Genomic DNA, 27,962 nt, shown 5'->3' on the forward strand with positions numbered 1-27,962 from the left:
CGCAAAAATTATAGACATGAATGCAGGAAGTTGTCCTATATTAGATCAAGCAACACTGGTTTGGTTATCCCAGGATCTTGTGATCTTTTCGTCAATCACCACACAGTAAAACCTACGTTTAATGAACTCCCATTTAGCACACTTTGAATGCAATGGGTGAAGTTTCCATCCAGACATCTCCCTGAAAGAGTGGGCAAATCCACTGCCCTGAAGTAGTCAGAATAATTTATGTGAAATTAGGTTTTATTTGGGCCATCTACATCATTGGTGTAAAAGCGATGTACAATGAAGCAAAGGATGTACTTTTGGATTTTACGGACATTCTGGGTATGCCCTTTCTGGAATGGTCTGTTAAACAAAGGTTTTGTTGTACCCACATAGAGATCTTTAGATCACTTCCTTTAAATTAAGAATGGGCAATTCTATCAGTTCCGAGTTTGCCACATTTCTCATCTTAGTTATTTTATTTATTTAGTGTATTCGTATCCAACAGTGGTCCATGTGGAGACTTGCCTAATTCCCCCCCCCCTCAAAAAATGCTGTGTTGGTCTGAAGTAGAGGGATGGTCTTCACTCACCCAGGGAAGATCTGGAAGAGTATTTTAGAAGCAATACTTAACTACTACACTAAACCATCTTTTCAATCAATTCTGTTTCACACTATTTTAAGAATATGATTGAACATTTCTACTGAATCCTTTTTTGTGAAGAAAGTACAGTGGAACCTCGTTTACGAACTTAATTTGTTCCGTGACTCTGGCCGCAACCCGAATTGGTCGCAACCCGAAGCAAATTTCCCCATAAGATTCAATGTAATTACCGTTAATCCGTTCTGGCGTGGAGGACAGGGAGGCGGCTATTGCTTGGAGGGATAGTCCCCCTCCCTATGACCACGTGTCAGGGGCGGAAAATGACCGCGGACCACGTCGGGCAGAAAAATGGCCACGGACCACGTGTCAGGGCCAGAAAATGGCCGCAGACCACGTGTCAGGGGCAGAAAAATGGCCACGGACCATGTCACAGGAGGGAAAATGGCCGCATATCCTGTTCGTACCCCGAGGTGGAGTTCGCAAACCAAAGCAAAATTTTGCGGTCGGAGCTGCTCGTTAAAAAAAGTTCGTTAACAGAAGCGTTCGTAACCCGAGGTTCCACTGTATACCGTGCTCCCATAAGAGTACTGTTTGCAAGTGATTTTTTTCCTAAAGCATTTTGGGTTTACTTTCCCCCCAATACTTGATCTTTAGGGGCATTTTTTAAATAGCTTCTTTTGTTTCCTTCTGAGTTGTGAGCTGTATCACAGAATTCTAAAAAGAGCAGATTTCAGTCAGTGTCCATGTTCTCCTCTTGAAACTGCAAAGTGCAGACTTAATTGTAGCATTGTTCTCATCATACCTACTTGGGATCTGAGATCTATCTTAACTCCCATGTTTTCCTAAAATTGGGGGAGGGACCCGGGAGGATGGGAATTGGTCACCTGTCTCAGGGTGATCCTATTTGTGATCATAGTATACTTCAAATAACTTGATTTGCATGGGGAAACCATATTTTGAGGGCACCTACTTTAGGAAAAGTTGTCCTTAGTTTTGGGAAATCGTCCTGAAGCACCATTAGTGGCAGTTATTATTTTTAGCCTTCTTATTCTCCAAGTTTTATTCCGCCCCCCCCTCCGAAAGTTAAATGTTTGCTTAGAGGCTGAATACATCTTGGCTTTAATGTTCATGCATGTAAATACATGTGCACTAACGTGTCCTGCAGCACCCAACCTGCCATTTCAGAAACCATCGCTTTAGAAGTAGAATCTGAAACATTGATAACCCACTACAAGACGATTACATGAAATGAAGTGCAAGTCATTCAAGGCCCTATAAAAACTTCAGAGCAAAGCTGAAAGAACCTAGGATGCTGTCATTGCTATCTCCATAATGTCAACTTGGATAAAGACATGTCAGTTGCCCTTCCCTCCTGATCTTCAGAAAATCAGTGAATTATTTCACCAAGCCTTGGGGCAGAGCTGTTATGACTTCCGCTTTGGATGGGCAACATTTTAAGAGTGTTTTGAAGGGAGTGAAATGTTTGATTCCCAGGACACATAACTGTTTCTATTTTTTCCAATAATTTTAGTAATCGTTACAATTAAAAAGATAAAAGCTAATACAAGCTAAAAAAAAAAAAGGGTAGAAAGAAAAAATGGAAAGTGCAGAGAAGAAAAGAGAAAAAAAAATAAGAAAAAGAAAAGAAACATATATACTTATTGTGGCTTCCCCCATTATCACAAGTATAAACAATTTTAGTAACTTATCACCTTCTAAAATACAACAAATGATCTCTTCTTCCCATATCCCATCTCTTATCTATAAACAACACTTTAAAGCCTTGTCATTCAGTCCTAGTCAGCTAAAGTCCATTAAGAGTTATCAGAAATAGCAACATATCTATGTTAACCTTGATCAAATAAACCAACTTTATATTCTTTCCCTTTACTTTTAATAAGGGGTCTTAAATCCCTTCAAATAATGTCCTAGAACTTGATTTCTTTTCCTTTTTTCTTTGCTTCTTCTCACAAAATCTTTCAAAACGTTAACAGGTCTCTTTCGTAAAACCAATATAGGAAAGTTATCCAAGTCACTCTTCTGGTTTGTTATTTGTATCTCCCTTTTAATTATATACACAGGGTTTTTTTTTTTACACTTTTGATAGATAGATAGATAGATAGATAGATAGATAGATAGATAGATAAGTTTCATTTGTATATCCAGTATATCATCTCCTTCCAAATAATTCTTGTAGCTTGTCATTTTTAAATCCATGTTCAAATCAATTTTAGTCTTGTCCAACAGAACTTGTTCCTTTTCCATAACATCATCTACACACAGGCATTCTTAAAATTAACTTCTGGGTCCACTGTTCACAAATATCCTTCAATACGTCCAATGTTAAAGTATTTTGCTGCATTCTATGATAGAAAGTCGAATTTAAGTGTATTTCTCCTTTAATTGTAATCTTTAGTTCCTTCTAGTTCCCTCTAGTATCCAACTTTCAAAGTCCTAACCTATCATGTGTTTTTTTTCCAGAATTCAAAATAACAGCTGTTTCCCACAGGAAGGATTCTAATAACTAATTTCAAAATCTTATTTCAAATCCATCTGGACCCTTAGTCCATTTATAACTTTCCAAAAACAACACTCTTTTGCTGTTTATTCACCCCCTCCCCAAATTTTTTCTAAGTCCTTAAACTCATACTTAAAACTTCTTTCACGAAGGATTGAAGGAAACTCACCCAGTGAATGCCATAAAACTTGCCATTCCAAAGGTTCTTAATATTTAAAAAGCAGTTAAAAAAAAAGTAATTCCAAAAGTGATTAAGAAATGAGGCATGGCTGAGCTTTATGTCCACATAGGCTACATTACGACTGTGAGCTTAGTTGGAATCCCTCAACTCCCAGCCACTCAGCTCACCAGCCACCTGTAAACACCTTGGTTCCTGCAGTCTACTCTCAAGGAGCAGCTGTCCAAAGTACATGTGGACGATCTCATGATTTCTCCTTGCTCCTGAGAAATTTCACTAGGCAGGATCTACCCTCTGGCCACCGATCTCCACTGTAATGCTGTCCCCACTCCTTCAGGGATGTCTAGCTCACCATGTCCTCCCCGGAACATAACTGTTTCTACTGGATGTTTTCAATTTTTAATTTTTGGCTGTTAGGCATTTATTTTAACTCAAATTACAATGTTGGGAAGTTGTATGCTTCTCAGAGTCAGTTCATTGGAGCATGCCATAAGCCTTGTAAATAAAAAAATTAAAAGAAATAAATCCTTGGTCTCTGACTTAAAATCACAACAACTTAATCTTCAGATATTCAGAATAGTTGGAATTGTTTGGTAAGTCTACCCCCCGCCCCCCATTTGTGATATAATTACTTCTCTGAAGCTTAATAATGCATCTCCTAATCTCTTGTTGGATCATTTGCTATTCTACCAGCAAATATTCTTGAATATCATTATTGAGGGCCTGCAGTTGAAAGCTCTGTGCAGTAACACAGAAACGAAAACACAAGGACTAATGAAGTTTAATGCTTCAGAAATGACTTTTTAAAAACTAGGAGCAGCTCCCTCACCTTGCCAACTGAGCACTTTTTCCACTAAATGATCGCTGCAAGGGAGTTGAGAAAGAAGCAGGGAGGAATATTAAAATAAGGCATAAGTTGGTATTTGATATTTGTGTATTCCGGTATGTGCTGACCTAGCCTAATAGCCTGACTGGAATGAAATGATCCATGATTGTCCATTCTGAACATGCCAGCAGGTTTCAGCTCTATTAAAATACAATTAAAAAGAAATGTTTTAAGAGAAAACTCAGGTAGAATGGAAAGCAAATGCATTTAAAGAGACAGCTTTAAATTAGGGACTCATACATTCCAGTTTGTTCCTCAAATATTATTTGTTAGATTAAAAAAAAAACCTGGTAATTAACCAGGTCAGAAATATTTTTTTTTTTTCAAGAAGCTGCAGAGGAGCATCAGCCAAATTCTTCAATGGGAATGTGTTTTGTGTGAGTGCTACTTTTCACACTGATAAAATGCAATAGATAGACAGACAAACTAGCAGTTACAAAAACCACTGTCGCAAAAAAGACAAGTTTCCAGCCCCCTTCATCGTAAGAGTGCAAGAAAATGGATTACAGATTTGCTTCCATACATTATTTATATATAAGGATCTTAGCTACTTGCTGGAATTCTGGTGTTGTATCCTTCCCGCTAATAAATATTACTAATCAGAACTCTAGGCAATTTATCCAGTAGATTAACTGCTTCTATCCAGACTGATTTTAGGAAAGTGTATAGCATGGTGTTCTCCCTGCAGAACATGATTTTATGGATCTTTGGCTATTTTTGCACAGCCCTTGCTTTTAGCAATCAATACCTGTCCATGAGCAAGAAGATGGAATTTCAATACTTAGTGATAATGTGCACGATCAAAAAATATAAAGGGATGCGCAGTCAGTCTCAGCTTGAATTACAATGGTACTGAAGGCTGTAGAAACAGTCAACGCAAGAATGACAAACGTGGCTAATTTTGTGTTTGGAGTGTTTCAATATTTTAAAATCCTAATATTTGGGTAAGGTGGGGTTTCCTAATGCAGAAACAGACAGACTTATTGTTATATATATGGCAAATACACCTCATTTTACTTGTTAATTAAAATGACACTAGATTTAAATTAGAGGTGTCCTTCTTTCTTTATTGTTCAGATTCCTGTCTTCAGGAATTACAGTCAATCGAACAGAAACTGATTTCTTTGAGTGATCTTTCAACCCCTTAAAAGCAGGCTGCAACCTGTGGTAGTGTGGAAGAAGTGGGACTAAGGTTTTCTTCTTCATTGCATTCTCGTCTCAAATTTGTATCTTTCCAAATATAGGATACTTAGCAGTTGGGGAAATTATTATTTATTATTATTTAGATCTGTTCATCAAACCTGTATTATTAATTTTGCAAGAATTCTGGGACATAGGCTCATGGATACCGTCGTTTCCTCCATTTTTGCTCTGAGTAATGTTTTTCTACAAAAGAAAGTTGGTCCCTTACTTTCCCTTTCCTGAATGTACACCCCAAAGAGAAATGTGTTGGAATGATGGCATTTGGCTGATGAGGAAAAGGACTTTGATGAAGTCCATGTCCTTCTTATTTAAGGATGAAACATCCTCAAAGGTCAATTCCTCATAATTTGGAAGTTCAGGCTACCCAAAGAAGTTATGGTAGTATAATTGAAGGGGTTATTCAAGAACGGCCTGTCAAAAATTGGGATGATTAAGAAATTGATGAATGAATACCTCTCAGTTCAGAAGTCCACAAAATAATCTATTTCTTGCCGCCATGCAAACTCTTAAAATCCCAAATAGTCTTTTCTGCTGCTCTTACAGAGTGAGAGAGAGAGAGAGAGAGAGAGGATTCAACATAGGCATATGTGAGTCTTTTGGATGGTCCTTATGTACAACAAGGGTGAAGCTTGTGCCCCCCCCCCCCCCAGATGGTAGTGTATATTTCTTGGCTTCAGCCTCAGTGTCTGGAATCTATCAGAGTCTCAAGAATTGTGGATTTGGAAAGCATGAGGGTTGGTTAAGGAATGATCATACCACATGGGAAGGAGAACCAACATCTAATTTGCAACAGTGGATTGTTGATGTGTGTTGACTGTCAACATTTGAATTAGTTTTTGTTTTCCCTTTGACAAAGGCATCGAGAAGATTGCCAAGCAATTTAGTTAAGTTTTGTTCTGTTTATAACCATTGTTTTTATTTTTTTCTTCCCCTTTTCTTCTCCCTTTTCTATCATTATTACAGTTATCGAAGTTATATTATTCATTAACACAGCTGTATGCACATATACTTTCCTTTGCTAATTAGTTCAGCACAATAAAGTCATATTAAAGAAGGATGTTAATGTATGCAAGTCTGGGCAGCAAATGGCAGTAATGTTGGCTGGGGCCAGGTAGAAAAACCCAGTTCCTGCCAGATGGCACTGCTTAATAAGTGGGACCCAGAGCATGCCAACCTGGATGGATCTGGTGGGATGGGCAGAACAATTGGAGAAAGACAGCCCCACAGATAACCTAGTCCCATGCCATGAAAGGCTTAATAGATGGTAATCAACTATCTCCTTTGCATACAGTAGCACACAATTTTGGGGGATTTAATCAGCCAGTGTTTCCTTCTGTGTGTGGCCTTATTCTCACCACAACATTCTCAGGTTCTTTTTTCACATAACAAGGGAAGGGGGAAAGAGCTGACTGGGTGGAGCAGTTTAACACTATGGAAGATTCAGTCTGCTTTGGACTCCATCTAACCCCCTTAGACTCCTATTGGACATCCCAACCCTCCATTAATCACCACTGCCTGATTAAATGTATCCAGAAGAAGGCCACTGAACAGTGGATTTCAGAAGACGGTAGATCAATTGCCCACAATTCTTCATCTCTGCTGTTCCAGTCCTTTATGTTAGGCTGGGCTACAAAGTAAATGCAAACCTGGATTTATGAAATCTATTGTTGTTGAATACAACATGTTTTTCTTCTGCCTATATACGTGTTCTCTTTCTTGCCTTCTCCCTCTTTGGTGTGTTACAGCTTATTTTAAACCTCTGGGATTTAGAAAGGAAGAAAAAGATGATCTCAAATATCTTGTGTAGCTGCTTCTTTTTTTTCCTTGGTGTACAATGACCTGAGCGGCATTGGAACATGACAAATAATTAGAGGCTGTACGAGCGAGCGCCTTTTTCACATCCTGAATTCTAACACAATCCCAGCTGTTGACGATGAACAAGGGGATTCCTTTCCTAATAGAGAATAGGCACAGCAAGACAAGACTGTGTAGACCTTCTCTTCTGTTGACAATACTTGTAAATATTTGCCATTCTTAAAACCTGGGCCTTCTGCAAGAAAAAGTTCAGATGCTGACTCTTAAAGCACTTATGCATCTTGCCCAGAATGAGCCAAAGAGCACAAGAAGAACCTATTAAGATCCCATCTCGTTCAGTCTTCTAGGCCCCATAGTGGCCAACCAAATGGATCCACGAACCTCACAAGCATGGGCAAGAAAGAGGTCATCTTTTCCCACTATGGTCCTCTAGTAGTTGGTATTTAAGATATACAGTCTATGATATAGATTGTATACAGTCTTGAGGGACAGGGGCTGAGGATCACCATGGGTGAGATGGTGCTGCAAAGCGGGCAGGACCATATCCCACACCTAGATGGAATTAAAGCCTTTTGGATTTTCAGAATTTGGGGAGGGAGCCTTAAAAAAAAATCTTTAGCCTATTTTATGGTGTAAATGTCAAGTCTCCTTTATAGTAGCTCAACTCTAGATGATTTCATAGACATGTCCATGTAATTTCTTGGCAGGAATATGAAAATGGTTTGCTATTGTCATCTTCTGGGATGTTTTCATTGATTTCCCAGACTAGTTGCAGCAACTGTCATTAGCAAGATGGCAAAGCAAAATGAGATGCCTTGATTGATGGGGAGCTAGAACCCAGAGACTGTTGTCAATAAGTGGGCAGAACTACAGCATACCCAGGCATTATAATGCACCACTTTTCAGCAGCGTCTGGGGATGGTCAAGGGTGGGGAAAGGATGATGAAAACAGTGCAGCAGCATCACAATGCAAGCCCTGGCCTTTTTGTAGACGTGTTGCTTCATTCTGATGAAAGTAGCAAACTCCTGCGGACGCCAGCGTCCTCTCGTATCAAGGGTTGACAGTGTGGCATCTGATATGCTGTAGCATTTACAAGCGCCTCAAATTAAATTCAAGATTCGGCAAGGTTTGACATTTGAATGAGACTTCAGCCATTTTTAAAACGATTCTTATAAGTTTTAATTATATCTTTAAGAATGTGTACCTATACATTCAAGTTTTTTCCCCCCTTATGTAGACAGGTTCTACTTTGTAGTACCGTTCTGACACAGACACAAACCGTTGAACTATTCCCTCTTCTCTTCCGCCATCAATTTAAATATTACAGGGGTGAAATTGTAGAGCTGGTTTTCTGGATGGAAAAGGGAAAAAATATTTAACTTTCCTTCTCCACCCTCTCTTAACACCCCGACTTGTTTTCTTCCGTTCCTTGTCTCCTTTCATTTTCTTCTTTCTTTGCAACTGCTTATTTAGTAATAGATTCTGTCTCCTGCTCCTTTTCTCTGTCTCGCCTTGCTCTGCACACAAGGCTCTCTCCTTGTCTTGTTGACAATTCCCCTTTTGGTGGTAGAAGCTCTTGAGACTCCATTGAGACAGAGAAAAACACAGCCCAACTCAGGCACGCCCCCAGCAGTCATTTCATCTTTGCTCCTTTCTTCGCGGGCTTCTAGCGAGAGGGTGGAATGCAGAGGGATCCGAAGAAAAGGAGAATGGCATAGTGGCTAGAGGGTGGCGGTAAAAGGAACGGTCAAGTACCCTTCATGTTGAGTTTGAAACCCAGGGACACATTCTGGCTTATAATAATAGTAACGAACAGGTTGAAGTAAATTCAAGGATTGGATTGTTTGGTGTTTATCTCTCCCTGATTAAACAATTAAGCATGGAAATACGAATGACAATTTGGCATGGCCAAGTTAATAAACTGGCCTGCAATGTTAATCGTGGTTGGACTCTGGCTGAACTCCAGCATCCTATTTGCGTTCAATACGATGACTCCCCTCCTATTTCTTTTATGCAGATGCAACCCAGATGAATAATGTGGTGCCGACATCACCTCTCCTCCCACAACTGGCTCATCCACATTCCTTCCCAAGCATGGGGCAGATTACAAATCCATATGAACAGCAGCCTCCAGGAAAGGAGCTTAATAAGTATGCGTCTCTGAAGGCAGTAGGTAAGCCAAAAAAAGTGCACTTTCCTCTTGACTTTGTGCATCCCATTGGCAGTTTCAACATCTCAGTGATTTTTAATATTCATTCTTTCCTAAAAGGAATCTCAGATGGAGCAACTTTGTGGTTCAAATATTTATAGGAGTGATGCATGACAGGTAGTCCTCATTTAGCGACCACAACTGGAACTGGCAACGTGGTTGTTAAGCAAAGCGGTCACTAGGTGAAACCCTGACAGTGCTTATGATTTACTTCAGCTTTCCTTTGCTTTACAGACCTGCAAATGGTTGCTAAACGAGGTAGTCACTAGATGAGGACTACCAGTGTCAAGCATTGTGCAGTTGACCAGTTAAGGAACTTCAGGACCTTGGACAGTGCTGATAGGGGTTGATTGGCTAGGGTTTGTGCTCCCTAGCAGAGATGTTATTCCAACAAAGGTCTGGAAATGAGAGATTTAAGATTTTATTTGCGCAACATGTTTGACTTGAACATCAAGAGATATCAATACGTTTTGTGAAGCCCCAAACCCAACTAACTGTGCCAGTCTGTCTCCAATGAATAATTCTTCCTGTGTTGTGCCCCATGAAGGTGAAAAAGTGACAAAAATGGACATTGGTGGGTAGGTGCCCTTATCCTATCCTCCATAGTGGCTCCAACACTAATTGAAGTAGCATTTTTAAACTATTTTTCCCCTTTTGGAAGGAAAACATGTTTTAAAAGTGGGGAGTGAAGCCCTATATTCCCCACAATACCAGTAGCTATGAGTACTAAAAATACAGTTGTTGGCCAAAACCCCCAGTTATCCTGGATTATGTCTTGCCAGTATATGAAGGTGTCTTGACTAGGGGAGGCTGGAGCTGGCTGTGTAATGCAAAGAGAGCCTAAGAAAACTGGAAGGATTTAATATTCTAATAAATCTACCCCTTCTGCATATGGACGTTGCCCAGGATATCATTGTCCACGATATACAAGTAGAGCCATTATTCCAGCAAAGATTTTAAAACTACTAAGGCATTAAGAGAGACAGTTTGGTGTAGTGGTTAAGGCACTGGCCTAGAAACCAGGAGACCATGAATTCTAGACCTCCCTTAGGCATGAAAGCCAGCTGGGTGACTTTGGGCCAGTCCCTCTCTCTTGAGATAGATAGATAGATGAAGAGAGAGAGAGAGAAAGAAAGAGAGAGAGAGAGAGAGAGCAGGATAAAAATCTAAATAATAATTAAGAAAGCTGACAGGGTTTGCTATTCATGTAACTCCACCCTTTCTGAATGTTGGCTTTGGTTCTCAAAGAATTCTTCTAATTTCTATAATTTGAGACTTCGGCAAAGATGAGCAACAAAACAAGCTATGATAAAATTATCTTGAGAGTGATTCCAGAATTGAAGACTGGACTATACCTTCAGGCCATGAAGGTGCTGAACTGAGTAGAATATGGGGCTCAAACCAGTGAGGATGCCCTGCATTTTGTTTTAGGCCCACCTCCAGTTTGATACTGACATGCGCATATATTTAAATGAGCCATTGGAGGATAAAAAGCAAGAGAAGAGAAAAGAATGAAAATTGGGAGGCAAGTTGTAGTCCAACCACATCTGGAGGATCAAGCATCTCCACCCTTGACTTTCACAGTGCTTGTCCACTTAATTTGGAAAGGGGAGGATCCTTCACCTTTAAACAAATTAACCAACTCCATTCCTCAGGGCTGGCATAGCCTGGAATCCAGGAGTATGCCAATAGAAAGTATTGTGCTAGAGAGAATCTCAGAGGTAGAGGAGCTACCAAAAAGGGAGAGATTGTTGTTAATTAATGATGATGCTAAAAGCACATAGAGCACCTGTTTCAGCTCACAGAGGGAGGCCAGTAGCTGAACTGAAAAGGCTATTATGTGTCTCAGATTTAAATACCATGAGATTTTTATATGGATGCATTCCAAAGAGCAAAAACAGACCTCTTTCGCTCCCTGTGCCTGTAACTTCACCTTGTAATTAGCTGTCTCTGAGAATTCATGCGAAAAACTCAAGGTCTTCCAGAAAGGCTAAGTAACCTTCTCCACAGGACACATTCACTTTTGCTCTGTCTAACAAAACCTCAGCTTCACAACTTTTCATTTGGTGAAACAGCAAGGGGTGGGTGAATGTGAAGACAGAGACCTTGCCTTGAAGACCTGGAAGCACGTAGACAGGTCTTTTCTACGGGAAAGCCTGGGGAGAACCTTATTTTCCATGCTTCCTAGTTCTGTTCAGCTGAGAAGTGAAGAATCAGTGTCAAGGAGCACCATCTGGGGACAATATTCCTTAGCACTAAGAGAAGATTTTTCTCTTTGAAGTTGCTGACCTTTAATTTAGTGGATCCATCATCCAGGGGAGTGGCAGACCAACCCAGTAGTCCTGCTGTGTGTATCCTAAATTTCTCACTTGCCAAAGATGCCAACAACTCCATATTCTCCCACTTCAGAATGTGTTCCACAAATACCATCCAAAGATTATGCTACTTTCTGGTGGTTGTAAATATGACTGAAGCTGGATAAGTGAATACTCTTATGAACAATACAGTGGTACCTCAGTTCACGAACTCAATTCGTTCCACGATTCTGGTCACGAACTGAATTGGTCGCGAACCAAATCAAATTTCCCCATAAGGTTCAATGTAAAGGTTAATCCATTCTGAACCATATGTATTTTTTTGTAACTACAAAAATATGAAACAAAGTACAGTACAGTACAGTATGAAGGGAGAGAACACTAACCTTGCTTGAGGCGACACCAAAAAGCTTCACAGCAAGTGTCTGTCTGTGACCACGATCTCACCTAGAGGAAGCCACGACCACGTGTCAGAGCAGGGAAAAAGACCACGGGTCGTGTTCGTCACCCGATGCGGCGTTCGCAAACGGAAGCAAAATTTGCGAACGCGGCTGTTCGCAAACCGAATTGTTTGTGAACAGAAGCATTCGTGAACCGAGGTATTACTGTATAATGTTTGTGGCTGTTGCGAAGATGCTACCTGTGATGATGGATCGTTAATTAGGGAAAATCTGTGTGCTCTCAAAAAGCAGCCTATTGAAATAGAGGGTGCTTTTTTCTCTTACCACAAGCAAACAGCAGGTCTTGCAACCCCTGACTTCTCCAGCACAGATGGAAGACTAATAACTAACTCCACTACAGTTCTCCCAGTGAGGTTGTTAGAAGAAAATAAGAAGTCAAAACTCTGCTTTCAGACTTGTCTTCATAGTGGCCTCTTGGGGATTTCTGCAGCACTTTACTATTCAGGTAGAAAAAGTGCTGAATGTGGCCTATTCTCCTTTTTCTCTGATTAATCAAACTTAGGGAGGCTGGTTTTTCACTCTCATATTTAAACGGTCACTGCTCATTCATGTGCCCATGATGTGTACAGAACAAACCTGAACTTGTTCATCACAGCTGGCTAGAGAAAGAGGTTCAGCGCTCATAATTCTGATCTCCAGAGTGCATAAACAACTCCAGCCTGACTTGCCATGACCCATTCAAATAACTCTGATCTGGGTGGAGGGGGGGGCTGCTTTCACAAAAATGTTTACCCCTTGCAAAGATATTCTTTCTAATCTGAGTTGCTGCAAGAAGGGGATGAATATTTTCCCCATTCATAAGGGCAGGAAACATTGCTTTTAGGGATGAAATGTTGTAACGCCTTCAGATAAATAAATCTGATAAGCTATTATGGCATAGCAATACTGGGCTGGCAAGAGGATCCCTGATTGGCTATATCCCCAAATCACTGTTTTACAAAATAAATGCACCAATCAAATTACGAGTAGAGGAATGAAGCAGTGTGAAAACCACCACCATCACCACCACCAAACAGGAAGTCATCATTTCTGTTCTCCCCTTCCCCTCTTTCCAGAGAGATTTAGCTCTGTCCTTGAGAAGGGGGTGGGAGAGGAAAAGCAGCTACTCAGCCCTAGGAAAACAGAAAGCATGAGAAAGAGACTCAGATCAGCCCTGCTTTGTCCTTGTTGTTCCTAAAAAGGAGTAGTCAAAGATGGGCTTCCAAGATTCTCTTAATATACCCTACAACAATAAAGGGGCATTCCTGGAATTCCTACCACGGCTGTTTATTGACTTGGTCTACTTCAAATGACTGATATCTAAATGCTTGCAGTACAGCAGAGATTGACTATAAGCAAAGGAGAGTAAGTTCAAAAATCAAACCATTGCTTGCTTTAATTATTCTTCTCGTTGGGAAATTGGAATATCTGAAGGACCCTGAGATCATCATTCTCCCATGGGTGAAAAAAATAGGACGGGTGTGTAAAAGAACTCACTTGAAGTCAAACTATTGATCCCCGTAATCTTTTGACTGGCAGCAGTTCTTCTAACACAGAATTTCCCCTTTATTTATTTATTTTACTCAGTCAATTTTTATGTTTGCCCATCTCACCTAAGGACTCGGAGTGGCTAACGATATAAACAGCAAAGTAAAAACAGGAAAAAAAATTAAATACACAGCAGCCAAGAAAAAGCATAGCCACAAGTAAGTTAGCCTTCACACACTTGGGGCTCCAGGCTGTAAGATGCCAAGAATCAATATTAAGAACCTATCTTTATGTATATGCTTGATGTCTACTAAATGATGGATCTTGTTTCTCTTAAGACATGGGCCTTCCTTAAAATTTTCCACAGCGTTAAAAGATGGAGGTATGGATGGTCCCTGGTCAGTAAGAGTTCAGGGTTGTCCTTCATTAACAAGCCCACAGAAAGTGAATCTGTTTCCAGATCTAGTGCCTCAATTATGGTCCCAATTCTAAATTGGTTTGTTTGTTTGGAATGTGCTGATTTAGCAGAGGCCACTCACCCTGAAGATGAAATGTAAATGTTTGGGACAGGATTTTGGTGCAGGCTTTCCTTTTATGCGTATTGCCCCATGAAATGCATTGAAACTGTGCTGCAATTTTTTTCTTTGGCAACACTTCTAGAATACAGAGTAAGAATGCCTCCCTTCCCATCCTTTGCTGAGTTGCATGCGCTCACAAAACCAGCCTTAGCAATAGAGGAACAGAAGACATTTCCCCTCTGAGAAACTGCACGGCTTTCTAATCTGTTGTCATCAGATTGATTTTTGCAAAGCACGAGTATTGTAATTCCCTAGTTAGGAGTTGTGATTTAGACAATTTATGCATGAGAGATGATCTAATGCTGGGAAAGTTGAAAGGAAAGAGAAAAAGATGATCACCAGCAGCAAGGGGAATGGACCGTTACAGCAGTGATGGGTGCACCGTTGGAAGACCTGAAGGTTGGGGACATGGGGGAATTGAGGTATTGCAGGCTAACATATTCCCACTGTGTTATCATCGATGATGCTGGACTTGTAAAAAGGTGACCTCCAGCAGGGGCTGCAGACTAAATAGCAGAGCATCAATTCCCTCTCCTCCTTTATTTCAGCCAGCAGTAAATTCTTGAACTTGCAGCTTCTAGAAGTGCCTGTAGGAAATAAAAGGAAATTTAATCAAGTGAGAATGAACCTTAGAGCAGAAAAGAGCAAACCATAGCTTCGGGGTCACATTCAACTCTTATGTTTCTATTCTGTGTCCCTGGAGCAACCTCCAACAGCACTAGTGAATTTCAGGTCCTTCTCACCATTTGAAGCAGGAAGACACAAACACAGTAGTGTCAACCCAAGCTGGGTTTGACTTGATCTTTCAGTTCAGAGAGTTCAGACAACCTGACAGCCTTCCGAGCATGGAGACATGTGTTAAAAAGACCAAGCTCAAAAATGAGGATTATCAATGAAAGTACCTTCCCCAGAGGAAAAAATTAGAGAGCCCTTTTTCTGATTTTATTTTTTTCTCTGCTGTTCTGAGTGAATTGTTGGAATAGAAGACCAGAGGGACATCAAAATCTTTGGTAGCTCAGCGCAGAAAGATATAGGCAATTGGTGGTTCTCGGGGGCCCTCACTGTCTTCAGCCTGATTTCAAAAGCTTGCAAGCTATCAGTTTAGATCTTTCACAAGAAGTTTCCACTCTCCTTCCTACAGTCTGGGGAAGAAGAAATAAAGAAAGGTGGAAGAGGAAAATAGAAAGTAGGAAAAAGGCACATAAGTATGTCCACAAGAGGGAAAAAGGGTGCCCCGGCACTTTCATCATCCAGACCTAGCTATCATTGGACATTAAAAACACGTCCACATTCCTAACTTAATTGATTGATTGATTGATTGATTGATTGATTGATTGATTATGTGCCATCAAGTTGGTGTTGACAGCAAACACACTGAATGATTTTCTCCATGATGATCTGTCTCCAATGTGTTCCTTCAGGTCTTCCAACAGTGCACCCATGCTGCTGTAATTAAGTCCATCCACCTTGCTGCTGGTCATTCTCTTCTCTTACCTTCCACCTTTCCCAACATTATGGACCTCTCAAGGGAGCTGGGCCTTTCCACTGTTTGACTGACTGAGCAATTCATTATGTTCCATCAATCCATTGTTGACTCTTAGCAATCACGTAGACACATTTTCTCCAACCTGGTCCTTCAGGTCTTCCAACAGTGTGCCCATCACCACTCTAACAGTCCATTCCCCTTGCTGCTGGTGATCATCTTTTTCTCTTTCCTTCCATCTTTCCCAGCATTAGATCCTTCTCCAGCATTAGATCTTCTCTTTTGCATAAATTGTCCAAAACACAACTCCTAACTAGAGAATTACAATACTTGTGCTTTGCAAAAATCAATCTTACAATAACAAATTAGAACAATTTTCAAAATTACTGTACAAGATTGGTTTTACCAGATGTAATGCAAAGGTGATATTAGTAAGCATCTTCACTTAGAGTTTTTGCCCTCACTAAAGCAGGCTTCGCAGCAAATTACACCACCTAAAGTGGTATCTTCTAGCTGAGAGTGTTATGAAATAGGTACATTGGGTAGTTTATGGTTTAGTGTGTTGTGTGAAGCCAGAACATGGTTTAATTCAGTAGCCAGCTTGATACTTTTGCATGAATGCAGCCACAGGCTCCTCTTCTAAGAAGAGATATATTTGGGATGGGTAAAACTTAAATAAAAAAAAAGGTCCTAAGCTATTTTCATGATCTCATCAGCATGTAACGAGAATTGCTTGTCTACAATGTAGTTGAAAGCCCTGGAAGTTGTGCAGATCTCTGTTCTTTTGTTCTTCACATGATAGAAAACAATCCAAATCCAGAGGCTTCTTTTAATAGCTCCCCAGATCTTGACATACGTTGAGAAATGTAGACGTCAGATATGTGTGCTTTATAACTGGCATGGAGTAATTAAGCAAATAATCGTTTCAACCCTTCCTTCTGTCTTATAAATAGCAAGGGCTGAGTGTCTGCTGTTTCATTTATTCAGGCTGTTTTAATACAGCTGAATGTTCATCAGGAGAGGGGAAAAGTTAATAGGTACTGCAAATTTAAAGGATTCTATCTCAACTACTATATTTACTGTGTTGATGGTCATAGACAGTAAAACCCAGTGGTTTCTCCCCAAGATTGCTGGTTGTCTATCTAACTCCTGAGAGTATTTGACCCCAATGAGCTGACCCCAGAGTCAGATTCTCTTGGCCAAATTAAGATTCTAAATACATGTAAAAGAATTCCCCGTGTCTGTTTGAAAAAAGTGGAGGATTTTGACTGTAACTGCACCAACCCCAATTGATCCATTAAAATACATTATTATTATTATTTTAATTTGACAAGGAGGGAGCAGAATTTGACAGTCTGACTGATTCCTCACCTCCCATTAATGGCTGGAAGAACTCAGAAAATGCCATCTCCCCAGGTGATTGGATCTCCGAAATTTTATAATGCTGGTACAGAGGTGAAGCCATTAACCTGGAGAACAGCTAACAGGGTTAGCCATCACATCCAGACACAGCCAATATGTACAGTAGCTTGTTTTCAGGATCTTTAATGGGCAAACCTAGGCACAAGAGAAATGTATTTGCACAGCATTCTCTTAGCCCAGTGTTTTTTCAACCTTGGCAACTTTAAGATGTGTGCACTTCAACTCCCAGAATTCCTCATCCAGCAGGCTGGCTGAGGAATTCTGGGAGTTGAAGTTCACACATCTTAAAGTTGCCAAGTTTGAAAAACACTATCTTAGATTGTCCTGTCCTTATGTAGATTTCTTCTCCTCGGGTGTCCAGATTCAGCCCTGCTGATTCAACCATAGCCGTCCCATGATGAAAACTCAATAACGAATTTTATAGTGTCTGTGTGACAGCTAATAATAAAGTGTTGGGTATAAACTGAGAGGCAGAGTTTTAAAAAGGACCGAGAATAATCAGAGATGCACCCGCTGGATAATGAAAGTTCAAGCTACTTAGATGAGCAAAGAAATAATACGAACAGATCTTAAAAGGACTGAACAAGGATGTAAATCTGGTTAAATCATGTGCCAAGATAAACCAAAGGTTAACTGACAGTTTTAAACTAGAAGAAGATGTAAAGGTTAAAGGTAATCTGCTTGTCAGATATATAGCCCACAAATCTGACAGCTATCTTTACTTACATGATGGAAATATTTTAGTAGAATTGACATAGTTCTCAAGAGGATTGTCTCTGCTCTTGAGGTTTTTGGGTTTTTTGGCTCAAACCACAAATAGGGAATATGTATCTGGCTTGGCTTGTTGAGGTCTGCATTTTTTAAATGAAGCAGTTGTTTTTTTAAAATATTTTTTCCTTTGGCCTAATACATACAGGAAAACCCATTTACTGTTGTATATATATATATTTTTTACACTGTCTGTTTTTTCCAACGCAGCTCCCAACTCAAAACTTGCCTATACAAATAAATACATCAGGAAACGTTGCATATCAAAATATGTGCATTAGGGCAAGTTGTCTATAAAATTAAGTAATTAAGGGCGAAAAAAAAATCACGCCACAGATGTATACTAGAGAATATGTCATACAGAAAGAAATGTGGACTTTTGCACTTAAAAAAATGAATAAAGCAAGTTTAGGTACCTTCTGGGATTCAAATGTACAGATACAGAGCAGAAACGAGGGGATCATTTCCAGCATGAGGAGAAATAATTTCACCTTTTACGGAAGGTAATTTTATTGAAAAGTCTTGGTCAGAATGATAACCTCAATTTTTGAAGCATCAGTCCATCTTTCGGGTTGCATCTACACCTTTTACTTCTTAATCCATCAACAAATTTCTCTATGTCCCTACCCTTTCCTTTTATGAAAAAGGAAATAGCAGGATAAATCTGCTTTGATTATGAGCATCTGAGATGAATATTAATAAGGATAGCCAAATGTTTCGATCTGGAGTATGTGTGGAATTTCAAAATATGTGGTGGGCAGAGTTGTAGTTTTGAGGGACATGGCCAGCTGTGAAACCCTTGTTTACCAGAAGAGATCCACCACCTCTTGAACGGGGAGACCCATATATGCCCTGAAAGCCTTTCCTGGTAAACAGGAATTTGGGGTCCATTGTAGGCCCCAAATTATTCTTGCTGTGAAGTACAAAGCTACAAGTCCTCCTTGGCTTCTGATTCACTTATTTTTTAATTAAAAGAATCTTTAAAAAGCAAATGGGGCAAGAAGATTGGTGGATACCTAGAGAATTTCAGGGGACACATTAATGTCAAGCAGCATTGTTTTGCCTAGCTCTGATTTAAAATAACATATGGAGTCCCCTATGCCAAGGGAGTGGCGAAAGGAAGACCTCAATTTGACAGCAAGTAAATTTATGCTTTCTGTTCAGAATAAAGTATGGTTAACTGATTTTACAGCATGAGTCATTTGGGGAGGATTGGGAATGGGGGTGAGAAATTCAACAGTTTCACACTGGACATTTACACTTCAGAGCATCCTTGCCTGAAATGTGGTGTGAAAATACCTCTGGGAGCCATCAGATCAAAGGAAACCATTCTGAGTAGACTTTAAGAACTCATTTCAAGGCACAAGGACAATCAAACCAAAAGCCTCAAGGGAGCAGCCATTTCACGCAAGGCTTTTCAGTGACATCAAACAGCAGAAAGGGTGGCAAATCTGTCTCAAGGATGTGGACTAGCCCATATGTTTGCCCAGAAATTGTTGTCATCATCTTATTGGGGTACCAGATGAGTCACCAGGAGAGAAAATCTTCAACTGATAGATCAGGACCTGCCAATTAGATTATGAAAAGGACTTTATGCTTCCTTTTGTTGTGAGGAGAAGAAGGAAGCGTAAAAAAAGAAAATCTGAGAAAGGTGGGCAGCTTCTTCTATTTCTGCTCTCTTTTTTCTGTTTTGATTGAAATTCATTGGTTTCTAGAGCTTTCGACATTTATTTATTTAATCAATGTATATAGCCGCCCATCTCACATATGTCACTCTGGGCAACGTACAGAGTTAAAAACACACACACAAAAACAGTACGATGAATAACAAAAAACACAGCAGCAAAAATGCTTTCAAAACATGAAAAACAATAAAACCATTTAAAAAAAAAACCCGCTCTGCTAACAATACAACCACCTTATAGACTCCATCCCCACGTTACCAGATCCCCAGGCCAGATGGCAAAGCCATGTCTTCAAGGTCTTCCGGAAGGCCACAAGGTCAACAATATTTGCCTCATTAGTATTTGCTCTTCATGACACTGTTGCTGCTTCTAATAACTCAAAGGCAGAGCTGTTTTCAAAACTTGTTCCCGGAGCAACCCTATTGCTTATCTGTAATTCCTTGCATATTGATAAGGTCCATCTCCCCAACGTGCTTGACCAATCTATCAAAGACATCCATCCCAAACTGGAATGTGAAATTCAGGGAGGAGGTCAAGGGAAAGAAAGCCACATTTCTCAGGTTTATTTATTATGGTTGTCACTTAAAATGTTTATAAAACACCATCCCCGTAGGGACTCCTAGCAGTTAACAACCATCCATAAAACCCCAGAAACCATATTGCTGGAATTGAACATGAATGCTTGATGGTTGGGGGGGGGGGTTGTTGATGGATGGTTGTAAACATTGTAAGAAACATCCATAATAACCTGGTTACCGAATTTTCATGTTTTCTAATAATAATAATACAGAAGCCTAGACTAACCAAAGCTATACAAAACGACACCACACTAGGCCATAAAAAAGAAGAAGAAAATCAAGATCAGTGGTAACCAAGCTCATATCTCCTAGTCCTGACCTGACTTGCTTAAGCAGGTTGTATGAATGTGTCCATTGTGTCATCAGACCCCACAGTTAGTGGAAAAGAATGCCAAGAGCGCCCCTGGAAATCTGCGCAATCATTACCAGCCAGAATATAATGAATGGGTATAAATAGGAATTCCATGTTATTTTTTTCTCAGCCAGATTTGTTCATTTCAAAACAAATGGAAACTGAACCCACTGAGTCTCATTCAATCCAATGGTTCATTTGTCTGAAAACAAATATACACCCCTAGAAAAGGAGGAAAACGTAAATGATCTGGAAACAAATGAACACTCAGTATCTCAAGGAAATACATGGCAGTCCATTTAAGTTTCTTTTTTTAATATAATTTTTATTGAAGAATATTTTAACGAGATAAAAACAATACAAATATTAGAAAAGAACAAAGTTTCTTGGTTTGTCCAGCCTCTGTGTGACTGTGTGTTTATATGTTTCATCTGTCCATAAATGTGTATATATTTGGGTGTTTCTCCTAACATACACAACTCTACCCAATTTCGCCATGCTCACAGACACATGCACGCGCGCGCACATATGTGCAAGCAGTGCGTCTTATTTACAGTGTCGTTGCATGTTATTTTCAAAGGTCTAGGCCTGTTGGCCTGGTCCTGAGGTTCAGCATTCATTTCATCCATTGGTATTTTGCGTGTTCATCTGGAGGAGCATAAGAGCTCCCATCAAGAATCAGAAAGGATCTGGGCAAGATGCATGTCTACCATTTCATTCTGAATGAATCCTAGGTTTGTGGTGAACTTGGCCTCCATTCTTTTGCTTGTAGAAAGCTAATCGCATTTTTCACCAGCTAGTTTTGGAGTTACTAACTGGTTAAGGTGGGGGGCGGGGGGGGGGAGAATCCAATAGGCACAATAGTTTCATAGGCCATTGTCTCCAGAAAGGAAGCCTGAAGTCACACCAAGCACTTAGTGAGATGTTCGTGCTGATATGACAAAACTGCACATTAAAAGGTTGTCTTTCTGCTACTAAGATCCATTAAGAAGACATTTTGGCTGTCAGAGAGACAACAGGCTTTTCAATCCCAGTGAGTTGCATATTCCACTTTTTACCACTTTGATAGAAACAGAAAGAACATTTAGTAATGAAAAGAAATTGCTTGGCACAATATGGAGAACATTATGCTGGCATAAATGTTAGTAATGTTTAGTACGTCTTGAATGGAAATTCTTTGAATTACTTTAAACTCTGGGGTTTTCTCCTTCCTATGTTTTATCCAAGGGCTGTTGGACATGTCTGAAATACCCAGAAATCTTCAGCAGGGGGAGAAATGGGTGTAGTTCTCAACATTTTGTCACAGCAGAACTACTTTAGACAAACTGAGAAATGATCCCAGCCTTTGGAAGACCTTACCTTTCTCCACTGATCCACCAGTAGAACCTAGCTTGTTTTGTTAAAAAAAGATATAGGCCCTAGTTGGTGACTTGTTTTCCAGCCCAAAGTCTAGAAGGTGGGGATGCTGAGTGAAGCAAGTAATAGATTCTGGTGGGTGAGAAATAGTGACAAGGTTTCAGAGATAAATCAGTTCTAGCAGCCCATCCCGTGACACCTCTGAGCCTTTCTGAGCAGTTTCCTAATAGTGGAAAAAGTCAGCCATCAAGGTTGATGGAAAAGGATTGTTACTCTCACAGTGCTCCCCTGAGTTGATGCCCTCTTTTTGGAGGGGGAAATGTAAGAAATTCTATGATGATTGGGACGTTCTTCCAAACCACAGCCTAAGAAAAACTATCTCAGCACTACACAGGATGAATGAATGGAACTGACTTGGAGGGACAAAGAGAGATCTTTCTAATTTAACTGAGAAAAAGAGGGGCATGAAATGTCATTCCCTAATCAGTTTACTCCATGCAATCTCCATCTTGGTCAAAGACCATAAGAAAGGTTTACCATACAATCTTGGATAAGTAGATTGATCAGCCATGGCCACATCTTCAAGTCTGATAGCCCCCACAAAGGAAGCTGTTGTTTCCCTATCCACATCCAGTCCTTGTAATTCATCTTTCCTTCTCAATGATTAAAAAAAAAATGGTTTGGGACAATAGGAGGCTATCACCCATTTCTGCCTCTTCTTCACATGCATATGGTGTAAAGTATGAAACCCAAAAAAAGCTACAGAGACTGCATGTTCAGAGAGGTCTACTTTATGGGGGCCCTCTAGGACTTTTGACTTTATGATAGATGCCAAAAGAGACAGCTAACCTTTAAATCAATGTTTACATGAAATGGAGGTGTGAGTTGACAGAGGGAGGTGTTAATTCACCTCCAAACAAGCTCATCTCTGTTTGGGACTAAAACCCCTCAGGATTAATTGAACAATATGCTTATTTCCCCCTGCTCCTAATCCAAATAAAGCTAAATGAAGTCAGTCAATGTTTCATTCGCAGCTATAGGTCAGCTACTGATGGGTGCACACGCTAATTAATTCATGCTCCCAGAATACTGCAAGGATATCAATTCATGATAAGAAAAGGGATCATAAAGTGGTGTCTCCCAAAGTATTCAGGCAAATGAACAAACAAAGAGGAAATCACCAGGATTAACATAGGATCAAGCTAATATTGTTACAGTAATGCATGAAGGCATGAAATGCCTTTAAAAGAATTTAAGAACCCCTGAATTCATTGTAATTAAGTCTTCTCTTAAGCCACCAATCTCGACACTTCCCATTTTTGCCATCTTGAGAGGGAGAGAAAGGCAAACTGGGTGTTCCGAATCATGTTTATGGGGCAACCAATTCAGTCTGTTCAGATGTGTTAGATTACACACACACACACACAGACCCCAGATAAATATTCAGTGGGAATGATGGGAGCTGTATCTCTGTCCTTTCTAAGTGGCCTTTCCTTCAAATGCACACTGTAGACATGGTTATAACCATTATACTGTAGCACGCTCTAAGTTTGTTAATGAAATGTTCCGTTGGGATTGACCATTATTCCATCTTGGCTTCTGCTCCTGTTTCTTTGCCAAGAAAGTTAGAGAGAGAGAGGCATATATTGTTTTTTTCTCATTATTCTGAATCACAAAGACTGTATTTGCGCCACAGCCGATGTAGGGAAAACAGGTGCCCCTGAATAAGAATAGTACATAATCATCAAGACCCTGGGAAAATGAAGATTGTTTGTGGGGTTGTGGTTTGATTTTTGCTTTGTTTTGTTTCTGAAGTTACCCAAAACATCCATCCAGTGTCATTCAATCAGGGTTGGTGTTAGGGGCCTTACCCAGTTCCTATGGAGCTGCAGAGGATCAAAAATAAAGTTGTTGTTATTTATTAAACTTGCATGCCACCTAATTATTTGTTAAACTTGTATGCCACCCAGACAGTCTTCAATGATACATTTATCACAAAGAGCTAAAGAGGGGAGGGGGTTGATCAGAAAAAGATGGACAATAATAGATTTTATTCAAGGTTTCCATCAATGCTGTGGAAGAGTCTGTTTTTGGGACCTTGCAAGTCTACTCTAATAAAAATTTGCATTGGGCTAATTTTGCATCCTTTCTCCAACGATGTTGACACCCTGGTTACTGTATGTTTATGTGACACAACTGATTCCATAACTAGCTGCCAGTCTAGGGAAGATACTTATCCTTGCCCACCAGAAATGCACAAAGATATCTTGGTCAAATCCATCTTTGATGGATTTCTGACTACCCTAAAGATGGCTTGGAAGCTTTGATGTTTTGCTCCTTTAAAAATTATTATTATTATTACAAAAAATAAAGTGGGGGACCTATGGTGGATTAATCAGAGTTGGCACTATCATGGCAGCTTACCCACTTCCTACCCCTTTCTGCCCCTCTTCAATCTCTCCCCCATACGGCTGAGAAAGTGAAAATTGAAACAAATAGCAAGAGAAAGTTCCTAAACCACACTCTGAGTATATCCAAAGCATTCTACAGTGTCAACAGTAGGAAGAAAGGGTCTACCTTCTGTTTGTGTTTCATTCGTATGTGCATGACATGGCGAGTGGTTTATCACCAAACAATGTTGTGGTGGTTTGGAGGTCAAAGTAATCCTTTTACTCTCACTGCCAAATGGGTTGTGTTGTTCACACAAAACACCTACCCCTTTGATACAGTTACGCATAAGTTACTGGACACTAAGATTTTGTAATGGGTGGTGAGAATAACCTTGGGAGACAGGAGGAGGAAGAGCCACAGCCTAGACTATGGTCTGATAAGAGGTATCTCAGTCCACACAAGGAATGGGGACACGGAAAGCATCTCAGAAAGGACCCCTCCCTAATTCTCTGGAAAGTAAAGGCAAGGGATAGAGCCAGTTTGGTGTAGTGGTCAAGGCACTGGGCTAGAAACCAGAAGACCTTGAGTTCTAGTCCCGCCTTAGGCACAAAGCCAGCTGGGTGACCTTGGGCCAGTCCCTCTCTCTCAGCCCTAGGAAGAAGGCAGTGGCAAACCACTTCCAAAATCTTGCCAAGAAAACTGCAGGGACTTCTCCAGGCAGTCACTAGGAGTCAAGACAGACTCAAAGGGGCACACACACACAAAGGCAAAGGAGAAGGGAAGTGCTTTCAGACTTGCAAGATTCTGTTACTGAAACCTTGCAATAAATACAGTGTTAGCACTCCTGCTCTTGTTTTCTTGTCTGGGCTATCTTGAAGGGCTGTCTGATTTGGAAATGGAATCAGAAGTTTTAGGCTAAGATATGGGCTCAGCTCAGATCAAACAACTTCTTTCACTTGCTGAGATACCCATTCTTGGAAATCTAACTTAGTTTTTCTGGCTCCAGTACCAAGCCTGATGGCAGGATAGGTTGTCTTCAACTCAGTTTGGAACTGGTGTCTGGTTTATCAGCTTTTCTAGAATGCTCATCTGCCAGGCCATTTGTGATTTCTCACACAGAAGTAGACTGTGTTGTAAAATGATATAACACATGCCTGGGAGCTACTACTGACAACTGTTTTTTCAGCAAAATATTGGATCTATGGCAGCATTTTGACTGGACGTGGCATTGTTTTGATGGCTGTCAGGTTCAGCCCAAAGAACTCCAAGAGACAATGCAAACACAGTTCTGTTGCGTTTATTAGCTTCCACCTCAAGACAGAAATCTCTCCAGACTGAACCCAAGTTCCCAAGTTCCCAAGCCAGCCAGCCAGCCACAACACCATGAATTCCTTAGGGAGGTGCCAGCCTCATCTTCTTGAACTTCCCACGCTCCTGCTGGAGGCTAAGGAAACGCTTATCTCCCTGAACCTGGCCTTCATAACACCATTCCATCACAATGGGGGAGATTCAGGCTGGCCATGGTAGTTTCTACAGTATGATCACAAGGTTTTCCATCTGCATGTGGAATGACTGTAAATAAGGAGCACACCACCGCTGCGTCCTACCGGCAAACATGGTGAAGTGAAATGAGATTAGCCCACACAATGTGTCTGGTTAATCAGTTCCTGATCTATAAAGAGAGGAGGCATTGAAGGGTGCTTTCTTCTGATCTCAGATCCTATTTTGAAATGGGAACAAGCCATTAGCTGCATTCCATGTTTTAATTAAAAAGGAAGACATCTTTTTAACTGCACCTGCGTGTTATATAAAAGCACTAAGATGCCAATTAACAGGGAGACAGATGGAGGCAGGTAAAGCATGTAGAGTGTAATTTGACAACATGGGCTCTTTCAGAAGCAATTTAAATTCACCTGGAGGGGGGGGGGGAAGCATCTCTCTGAAGAAGAAATGGATTATGGCTCCAAAAAGAATCCCCAAGTAGGAGGCTGTTAAACAACTACATGCCCTTATTCCCTGCCTAGTAAAGACTAACATGCCGGAGCTTCAGATGAAATTTGCACCGGGCCCAAGGCCTGGCTGTTAGACCTGGAACTTGTTAACTCCTTCCAGTTATCCATATGAGGAGCCTTTGAGCACCCAAAGGTCATTTTCAGCATTAAAACTATTATACAGAGGATTTACAGCCCCTGTCCAGATAACTGGAAGCATTGAAAAGTTCTAGTGTATTCCATGCTTCACAAAAGCCCAAGTAACATCTCATCTCATCTCATCTCATCTCGTCTCATCTCATCTCATCTCATCTCATCTCATCTCCTCTCCTCTTAAATACAATCATTAGAAAGTGGGTTCCCAGTTAACTGCAAGACCCTTCAGTAGACACTGATGGGCAGGAATATAGCATATGAAAAACAGTCAGGTTGCTTCCAGGTTTGATCCTGGACAGAGGATACAGGCCCTGGGCGTCGAATCCTCTGATGGCCTACTTTGTTCGTCTATGACTTCTTTGCTGCAGATGTTGCCTGCAGTGATGCGCAAGGCAACTGGGTCTTGCTTTTATTTTTAATTCCCTACCATATGGTGAAGTAGCATTGCTCCTGGGACATTTTGGGAAATGTTAAGACTGTCTAGAGCTAGCCTAATGAAGGAGGCTATTTATTGGACTTCTCCAAAAGGGAAGCTCCAGAGGTATAGGGCCACCTATAAGAAGTGCTGTGGCTGGGCTACCCAGGTGCTCATTTGCACAGATAAATGAGAGAGCAGAGCCACTGAGAACAATCTGGGGGATGGTATGTCTCCAATAGCTATATGAATTCTTGACTAGCTGCCAGGAGTTTACAATACTCTCTACTGCTAAGATTCCGCTGGTTTCTCTATAGGGAAGAAGGCTTGTAATTTCTTACAAATCCTATTTATGATCCGACTGTTATCTCCATCTGGAAGGAGATCTTAATTTTAGCCCACACCACGATCTATTTATATGTTGCGGTCTGGCAATGGTATGTTTTATTTTAAAACATTTTTTTTTCCTACCTCTGAGCTAATACTACCTTTTTTTCTCCTTTCAAAACTAGCAGACAAGGGCAATGATGATTTCTACTCAAAACGGCGTCATCTGGCAGAGCTGGCTGCGAAAGGAAGTTTGCCTTTGCACCCGGTGCACGTGGAGGAAGATCGGCCATACATCCTTGAAGGGGGGACCATGAAACAAAATGGACAGAAGTCCAAAGCCACCAAACCACATATGCACCCCTTGGCTTACAAAACCTGGGATCCTAGTGATCAGTCCCTTCGGCGGCAGGCCTACGCAACCAAAGGGAGGAACCTTGTTGGAGATCCTGCTGTGAGAGACCCATTGACCACGCGGAGTCAGCATTATTTACCCACACAGCCATACTTCATCACTAACAGCAAGACAGAAGTGACTGTTTGAGAGCAATTTCCTTTGGTTCCTTTTTTTTTTTTTAATAAAAAAATAAAACAAACACAGAGATCTGTTGGAGAAGAACCATGAAAAACCCAGGTTTAACTTGAAGCAAGGAAAGTGAAATGTCCCTGATTGAAGAGAGGTGGGGTATCGGATCAAGAAAAGCACCTGTCAAAGATTGGGTCAACGCTATATAGCAATATTCCGAAGTTTGCTCAAACTTTTGTATTTCACATGGGAAACTGACCCCTTAAAACTGAATTTCCTTCCTTCTCCAAGA

General features: G+C 40.6%; 1 protein-coding gene across 1 annotated transcript in view; it reads left to right on the top strand.

Moving 5' to 3' along the window:
• SHISA9 (shisa family member 9) overlaps positions 1-27,688 on the top strand; it is a 152,222-nt gene extending 124,534 nt beyond the window's left edge. Inside the window, exons 3-4 of the mRNA XM_007421985.2 lie at positions 9,208-9,363; positions 27,330-27,688. Coding sequence (XP_007422047.2) covers positions 9,208-9,363; positions 27,330-27,688 — 515 coding nt within the window. The remainder of the gene's footprint in view (positions 1-9,207; positions 9,364-27,329) is intronic.
• Positions 27,689-27,962: the final 274 nt, after the last annotated feature.

This window comes from Python bivittatus, unplaced genomic scaffold (genome assembly GCF_059951505.1).
Source record: "Python bivittatus isolate LINGU-HERP-01145 unplaced genomic scaffold, Pbiv_v1 ctg000560_np1212, whole genome shotgun sequence".
Taxonomy (NCBI): domain Eukaryota; kingdom Metazoa; phylum Chordata; class Lepidosauria; order Squamata; family Pythonidae; genus Python; species Python bivittatus.